The following is an 8569-nucleotide window of genomic DNA, read 5'->3' on the forward strand; positions in this document are numbered from 1 at the left end:
GGGATCATGTTATGTATGCTTCATTATATCTCTATATATGTTAGTATTCATGGTTCCATCAAAAAACGGTAACTCCCCAGTGCCAGCAGCACTCATGCAGCCCAAGACCATAACACTCCCATCACCATGCTTGACTGAAAACAATTCACACTTTTCTCTGTACTTCTTAACTGGTTTCCGCCACACGCTTGACACTATCTGAACCAAATAAATGTGTCTTGGTCTCATCAGACCAAAGGACATGGTTCCAATAATGTATGTCTCTTTAGCAAACTGTTTGCAAGCTCTTTTATGCTCCATCTTTAGAAAAGGCTTCCTTGTGGGACAACATTTGATGCAGTGTGCGGCGTATGGTCTGAGCACTGACAGGATGACAGCTCTGCGCAACGGAGGCGGGGAGCCAGCTCGCCACACTCCATTGCCTTCTCAATATTCCCCGCTCTGGCCTGCCCCTCTTATAAATATGCAAAACTATTCACTCTCATGTTGCTAGGACATGAAAGCCTGCCAGCGCAGAACACAGGCGAAGGTTATCATGTCCTGAGACTTGAGAGTGAATAGTTTTGCATATTCATAAGAAGGGCAGCCAGAGAGGGAATATTTAGAAGGCATTGGAGTGCGAAAAGCTGGCTCCCCTGGGGGAGAGTTATCAAAACCTGTGCAGAGTTAAAGTTGACTAGTTGCCCATAGCAACCAACCAGATTGCTTCTTTCATTTTTCACAATCCTGTTTAATGGTCTATTCACATGTACAGTATTCTGTTCAGATTTGACGTGCAGATTTGATGCGCAGGATTTTCTGCTGAAGATTTCAATGTAAACTGAACACAGCTTGAAATCCTGTGCATCAAATCTGCGCAGAATACTGTACGTGTGAATAGACCCTAAAAATGAAAGAAGAAATCTCCTCCATTTCCCCTATGCTCCATGGTTGTTGCTAAATAACAAATCCCATTATGTTCTCCAGCTGTGGTAAAACTCACAACTTTAGCTCCTCTCATGCTCTTCAGTTGTCTCATGCATTCCTGCTGTTGCAAAACTACAACTCCTAGCATGTTCGCTGGCTCTTGCAATATGACAATTTCCATCATGCCCTCCAGCTATTACAAAACTATAACTTCTGTAGCTTTAGGCTGATGATGGGAGTTGTACTTTTTCAACAGTTGGAGAGCCACAGGCTGTGGACCACTACTGTAGGTGTCTGGTTTGTGGAAATATAAAATACAAGCTGCTTAGAACAGCGCCCCCTACTGGCAAAAAACAACTTGTCACTAAGCAAACAATAGAGGGGGAAGCAGCAGATTTCCTTATGGAGAATGACAAGGGGACACTACAGGGCGCAGGGTAACCCCTCAGTGGAGTGACAAGTGACTTTCCTAGCAGACAGCAGGCTGTGGTGTGTAGCTTTAAGCGCTCCCGCCCTGCCTGAGGTGATGCATGCAAATGCCTCCATGTTCTTCCCAGTAACAATGTGCTCATCATTCTCCTCCCACTCAACTCCACGGAAAAAAAAAACAATGCATCACTCTGGGTGTTTCCACTCCGGATTTTTATGTAACAAATCAATAGAGTGACATTTGACGAACATGGCCGCCTTTCTCTTCTGTAGAGCAGGCTGGAGGTTCTGGCAAGTGTGAGCAGCCTGGGGACTGCGCCTCTATGTCCAGCCATTGGCGCACAGCTCTGCTGCATATGGCTCCCACATCCCGACAGCACACAGCCAGCCCCGCACAACGTCCCTCATTCACCGGAGGACTGGGGATGGGCAAGGTGTCTGGCTGGGGCAGCTGCAGCAGGTAGGCATTAGGAGCTGCCAGCCTGACGTGCCCTCATTCTCCTAGTACTGGGCTACTGCTGCCGCTACTGCTGTTGCTGGGAGAGACTGTGCTGCTGCGACAGGGGAGGATGAAGCGAGCAGCTCAAGAAACCTCACAGCGCATGCGCCGTCCGAGCCACTGACTATATTCTCAGGCAAGGTATCTAAGGGGAAAAAATCAGCATTTTATAGAAAGAAGAAGCTCCAGCGGAAAAATATACTCTTGTCAGGATATATAGCACCAACAGGTAGGACCCTTTGCTTTCACTTATCGATGAGAACGTGTGAGTGGCATTCTGTTCAGCCATATAGCTGATGGTTGTTCCATAGAGACAAAAGCAGGGCTTTTCCTGGTAAATGACATAATAGGGGCACATAGGAGCCATCTACCTATAATATATACTGTGCATATAGCATGGCTGAGCCTGGAGGGTGCAAGAGGATCCTGGGGAAGAGAGCTGCATTCCTGTGATAATGGAAAAGCCCTAACAAAGGGACGTTTTCTATGGCCATACCCCATAGTCAACCATGATCAAGGCTCAGATAAAGCTGCACAGCCTGCATGCTACATACATGCTAAGGTGTGTGCCTGTGTGTAGGTGTATGCCTCTACACCATCCATGCCTCATTCCCCTATGTGACTATACCATAATACACCATTTCATGTCAGATCTGCTGCTTTATCCCTATAATAAAGACACAGCTGACCAACAAAGCCCCCATGCAGAATAAAGACAGATTCCCCTTCTCCTTTGAGATCTGAAAGCAACATAGTAACAGTAGCAATGCTTCCTACAAATATTGGAGCCTGATCTTCTTCCACTGTCTGTTACACATCAGCCCATGTATCCTTTATCCTGGAAATAAACGGGAGATGGCTTCAGCCTGAAAATGTTCACCTATCTCTATGCTACATGGAGATCCTCCAGCCTGTCATATATGGCAACCCTGTACCGGAGACATTCTAGAGATTTCCTACAGTTTGTGATCATTTGGAGGAAGATGATGGAAGAAATTGGCATTCTTGTATTTTGCCCATAGGCTGGCCGTGTAGGCAGGGGTATTGATGCATGAGCTATAAACCATCCTGCATGATTTATATGGGTGTGATCTTTATCTACTACACAATGGACCCGATCTAGGTGATAGACTTGGAATATGGGCATGTGTATGTTTGTTGTATTCTGTATCAATCTATAATAATATTGGTTTCTTTGTCGAATAACAATGTTTTATGTTTTCATTGTTTCCGTATTAACGCAAAGCTTTACACATGATAGTACTCGATTGTAACTTTCCGCTTCTCCATTAGCATTAAGCATTGTTAGGTTAGCACCTTCTCATCATTGAGCTTAAAAACTGATAGCTTTTTTTTTTTTCCAGATCTCTTGACAGTATGACACATCAGAAGAAGGGAAGAGCAGAATGTGTGCCTAGACACCAGCTCAGTTGTTTTTGTGGATTACATTTGCAGTAAAATGTATGGATCTATCTTGTGCTTGCCCTTGTATATAGACCATGAGACTTGACTGAAGCAATAATATATATCCTCCATCTATGGCGAACGATAGCCATGCAGCTGACAACATTCTGCAAAATGTGTCTCCTTTAACAGCATTTTTAAAGCTAACATCATTGGGCTTTATAATAGGAGTCAGTGTGGTGGGTAACCTTCTTATCTCAATTTTGCTTGTCAAAGATAAGACCTTACACAGAGCTCCTTACTACTTCCTGTTGGATCTGTGCTGCTCAGATATCCTGAGATCTGCTATTTGTTTTCCATTTGTTTTCACCTCCGTGAAGAATGGCTCTACTTGGACTTATGGGAATCTTACTTGCAAAGTGATTGCATTTCTTGGGGTCTTGTCCTGTTTTCACACTGCATTCATGTTATTCTGTATAAGTGTCACCAGATACTTAGCTATCGCCCACCACCGGTTTTATACAAAAAGGTTGACATTTTGGACTTGTTTGGCGGTAATTTGCATGGTGTGGACCTTATCTGTAGCTATGGCCTTCCCACCAGTCCTCGATGTTGGCACCTACTCCTTTATTGATCATGAAGACCAATGCACATTTCAGCATCGTTCCTTCAGGGCCAACGACTCCTTGGGATTTATGTTGCTCCTTGCTCTCATTCTTCTAGCCACACAGCTTGTCTACCTCAAGCTGATATTTTTTGTTCATGACCGAAGGAAAATGAAGCCAGTCCAGTTTGTAGCAGCAGTAAGCCAGAATTGGACTTTTCATGGTCCTGGAGCCAGTGGTCAAGCAGCAGCTAACTGGCTTGCAGGCTTTGGAAGGGGTCCCACACCACCAACCTTACTTGGAATAAGGCAAAATGCAAACACCACAGGCAGGAGAAGACTACTGGTTTTAGATGAATTCAAAATGGAAAAAAGGATCAGTAGAATGTTCTATATTATGACATTCCTTTTCCTGACCTTGTGGGGACCCTATTTGGTAGCTTGTTACTGGAGAGTTTTTGCCAAAGATCCTGATGTACCAAGAGGATTTCTAACAGCAGCTGTCTGGATGAGTTTTGCCCAGGCAGGAATCAATCCTTTTGTCTGCATTTTCTCAAACAGGGAGCTGAGGCGCTGTTTCAGCACAACCCTTCTTTACTGCAGAAAATCCAGGTTACCAAGGGAACCTTACTGTGTTATATGAGGGAGAGCATCTGCAAAATCTTTAGCCTTGTGAAACACTACCCTTCTCTGCTAAGCAATTGTGGCCTGTAGCCATGTCTTGAGAAGAAGATCAAGAATGGAGCATCAGCAGCATTGTGCACACTTTGCAATAGCGCACCTGTAACCCTTTTTTATCCTAAAGTGTTCCTGCTGGCCACCAGGGAAGGTTTGTAATTGGAAGCAAAGGACTCGACCACAGATTCCTTTGTGTTTCTGTGGCTGGAGGTTCAGTCTTGCAATGGCAGGTGCTAGGAACCACTGCTGAATGCTGTGTATATCACCACATTTAAACAAGAACAACCAGAAAGGTTAGCATTGGACATCTTAATAAATTGAATTGAGGTAAAATGTATTAATAAACATGATTTTAAGAGTTTGGAGACTCTTTGAATACTTAATACAGTTTGGGGTTTCTATTGCAAAGATTGACAAAATGAGAATTAAAAGTACTGTAACTGATAAAGGATGTGCCATGCGTTACTGGATTATCTTACTGAGAGATTTCGTTACCTGTAAGTCAGTTGTGGGAGCATTCCAAAGCAGTATTTTTGGTTAAAATTATATTCTACTTTTTCAAATATTCTTTCTATAAAAACGGAGGTTTTCTTTAACAGTGAAATTCGCATTTCAATGTATTCTATGTTATTTTTTCTTCTTTTCATTTGGCAAATACCGAGTTAAGTCTTGTTCAAAAGAAAACCTGGGTATATCAATCAGTTTGGCAACGTATGATCCAAATTGCAGTATTAAAGAATCTACATATGGAGCTCTCATAATAATATAGAATAAATACAGGTTGCCTTAAAGGGTTATCTAGTAGCTTCCATTTTCTTTAACCTTGAAGTAAACCGATCCAACCAGTAAGCCTGGTAAGTGATTTGGGAGTGCATGAAAGAACACTTGAACCACCTCTTTCTTTAAGCTCCTACTATTCCCAATATCAGTATGTACATCACATGGGTGAAATCATTTGCCCAGATGTGCCACCCCTTCTGGTTCACCCCAAGAAACAGAGGCAGTGGAGTATGTTTATATTAAAATGAGCTGTCTTGGAGAGACTGAAGCCTTAGTATTATATTTTGCAGCGTTTGGGAAGCATCTATTCTACTGAAGGCACAGTCTTGTTTATACTTTCTGCACATTTTGATGTATTGGTTGTTCAATTTATTTCATTTCTTTTCCTTCTTGTACAAAACATATACTTTTTAGTATTTTAGAATAACATTATAGTCTGTGAGTCTTTCATTCTTTAAGATACAGATGTGTGTGAAATTTAAATATAAAGTTGCATTTGCCAAACTTTTCCTGTGTAGCTTGTTAATTTTTTCTGGAATAAAATTTTACATTTTTCCAGTTCGGCAACTAACCTTATTTTTTCCTGTTTTGTTTAGTGGTCTGGAGTGAACTAGTGAGAGAGTGAGATTATGTTTTTTTTCCTTTTGGTTATCATTCTGTTCGTAAACTGTAAATGTATGATTGATGGACAAAGCAAATGGTTATACTATTTAGAGCTGTTATGCTGTATGTTACCCAATATATCTTTCTGGACTGATGGTGGTATGCAATTCAAGTTGTATTTTACATTTGTGCCTTAAATCGAGAGAAACTGTGATTTTAGATGCTGCCTGAAATGATTAAAAGGAAAACAGTATTGACATCATGCTTTTGATATACCTTTTTGGAATTGCAGATGTATGTCTTGGCATGCACAGAACATATCAAAATACTTGTACAATAATTATGTAATCAGTAACTGAGATAGATAGATAGATAGATAGATACTCTATTAAACTGAAACTTCCTGGAGGTTGTTGTAATGATGGCTTAGGGAGCTCCATTATAAATTTCCCCTTGAGTACAATCATTATGATAAGACCCATATAAACCATAGCTCTTGTTAAGCGTAGTCTGCAGTCCTCACATTATCTGCAGTATCATGTCCCAGACAAGCAACCATGTAAACAGCCGTGCATTCAAATAAATTCAACTAACTAAAGGCACTTTTAGTCGATGGATCATCACAGTAAGAAGACGCATTAGTATGGAACACAGCTTCCTAAGTGTCCAAGTAATTTGGTGATATAAATCATATAGAAATACTATGAATAGGTTTGTCAGGTGTAAAAAAAATAAAAAAATATTGAAATGAAAGCACCAGTTCATATTCTCACTAATAACTTATCATAACAAAGAACAATTACATGTAAATACACGCACACAGACAAACATATTTGCGTTTTCTACAATAAATATTGTTTACCACAGTTATGATTTGAAAATCCACAAATGCTGTTTGTGAGAAATCAGATGCAGATACAGTTGTTTGAAACAAATCCAGTATGCTTGTTTTTTGTTTAGTTTTTTTCTTTAAAATTTGCTTTTTTTTGTCTTTCCTTCCTCTATATAGAGAGAGGATCATTATCAGCAACCTTCAAGTTATCTTTAAAAATATAACTAAAAGAATTAGCAAAATATATGAAACATTTACTGAACAATTATGGCAAACACATATGCTGGTTTGTTCAAACAAGATACCAATAGACCTTTAAGTTCCAGACTCAAGGCTTTTCTAGGCCTAGGGATATACATCTGAAAATCATAACGTCTCTTCAATGAAGTTATTGACCGGTGTTTAGGATTACAACATGTTGGCAGTGCCATACTGCCTTTGTCAAGTACTTTACAAAGGCAGTATGGCACTGCCAAAATGTTGTAATTACTTTTTGTGAGAATAAAGCTGGTTCTGCGGTTTTATTGCTGAGTAATGGGGCCCAAAAGTTGGGGACCTATGCTGCGTGCACTGGTTATCAGAAAGCATATATCCTGAAATAAGAAATCAATGTGGTGGTGCTGCTTGGCTTATGACTGTTAGTAGATAAAAAAATGTGGAAGAGTATTATAAACTTTATGAAAGCTTTATCAAATGTTAGAATAAAGGAGCAGTGAGGAAGCCAGTCTCCAAATGTAGTGCCAAGGCGATCTGCTGATCTGGAAAGGGGATGGTTCAGCTACAGCCACCCCTACCCCCACCTCTACTTCCCCCACCCCCAAATATGACATAGTATTGCAGAGGCAACCTTCTAATGGGTTAGATGGCGTTCATGAAGAAAATACATCAGTAGCAGCTAGTCCCTTGTTTCAGTGAGGACCCAAAGAAGAAACTTTGTAAGTTTAATGTGTTTTCCAGAGAAATAGCAAAGTTTAGTATATGTCTCCCCATTCATTAAAACAATGAAAACCACCCTACTTACCTCTCCTGCTGCTCCCACTCTCAGATCTTCTTGTCCCTGCTGCGGTTCTTCTCCATCAGATGAGATCTCGCTCCCCACTCAGCTAATCAATATTAACACATAAACTATACAACAAAAAGAACATAACTATAAAAAATAAGTCTTCTATGTAAAAAAGGGGAAAAAATTGGAAAACCCTTCCCCACTCTGATCATTATAAATCTTAATATTTGTTTTACAAGTTCTGAGCAATTATCAATCCATATTTTTCATTGAATGTTACATTTCAGTACAATAGCTCATTACTTTAAGGAACATTTTTCATATTGAAGAGAAATCAACCTTATTACAGCTTTGACATGTCACAGACGTTAAAAGAATTTCTCATTAGCTTTAAATGGGTTTGGGAACTTTGTATACAACCACAGTCCCTTTAACTTGGCAATTTAGACAACTAAAGTTCATAGATGCTACAAATGGCATCATCTGACAAATGTATGTGATATGTCAGTAGATATATTAAGGTGGAATTTTCTATTTCAGCCGAAAATATACTGATATAATATGAGTATAATAATATAAATGTAGTATTTGAGTTTATTAACCCCTTAAGGACCAGGGTTTTTTCCATTTTTGCACTTTCATTTTTTCCTCCTTACCTTTAAAAAAATCATAACTCTTTAAATTTTGCACCTAAAAATCCATATGATGGCTTATTTTTTGCGCCACCAATTCTACTTTGTAATTACATCAGTCATTTTACCCAAAAATCTACGGCGAAACGGAAAAAAAAAGCCAGTTTGTAACTTTTGGGGGCTTCCGTTTCTACGCTGT

General features: G+C 40.0%; 1 protein-coding gene across 1 annotated transcript; it reads left to right on the forward strand.

Annotated features, from left to right (window-relative positions):
- The first annotated feature begins 1439 nt into the window (after nucleotides 1-1439).
- Nucleotides 1440-5807, forward strand: GPR85 (G protein-coupled receptor 85). Its single transcript, XM_056573887.1, has 2 exons — nucleotides 1440-2063; nucleotides 3199-5807. Exon 2 carries the CDS (start codon nucleotides 3373-3375, stop codon nucleotides 4483-4485), a length of 1113 nt encoding a protein of 370 aa, XP_056429862.1. The 5' UTR covers nucleotides 1440-2063; nucleotides 3199-3372; the 3' UTR covers nucleotides 4486-5807.
- The last annotated feature ends 2762 nt before the right edge of the window (nucleotides 5808-8569 follow it).

This window comes from Hyla sarda, chromosome 4, assembly GCF_029499605.1.
Source record: "Hyla sarda isolate aHylSar1 chromosome 4, aHylSar1.hap1, whole genome shotgun sequence".
Taxonomy (NCBI): domain Eukaryota; kingdom Metazoa; phylum Chordata; class Amphibia; order Anura; family Hylidae; genus Hyla; species Hyla sarda.

Coding starts and splice junctions, on each gene's coding strand:
- GPR85 (XM_056573887.1), top strand. CDS start 3,373: ATGGCGAACGATAGCCATGCAGCTGACAACATTCTGCAAAATGTGTCT.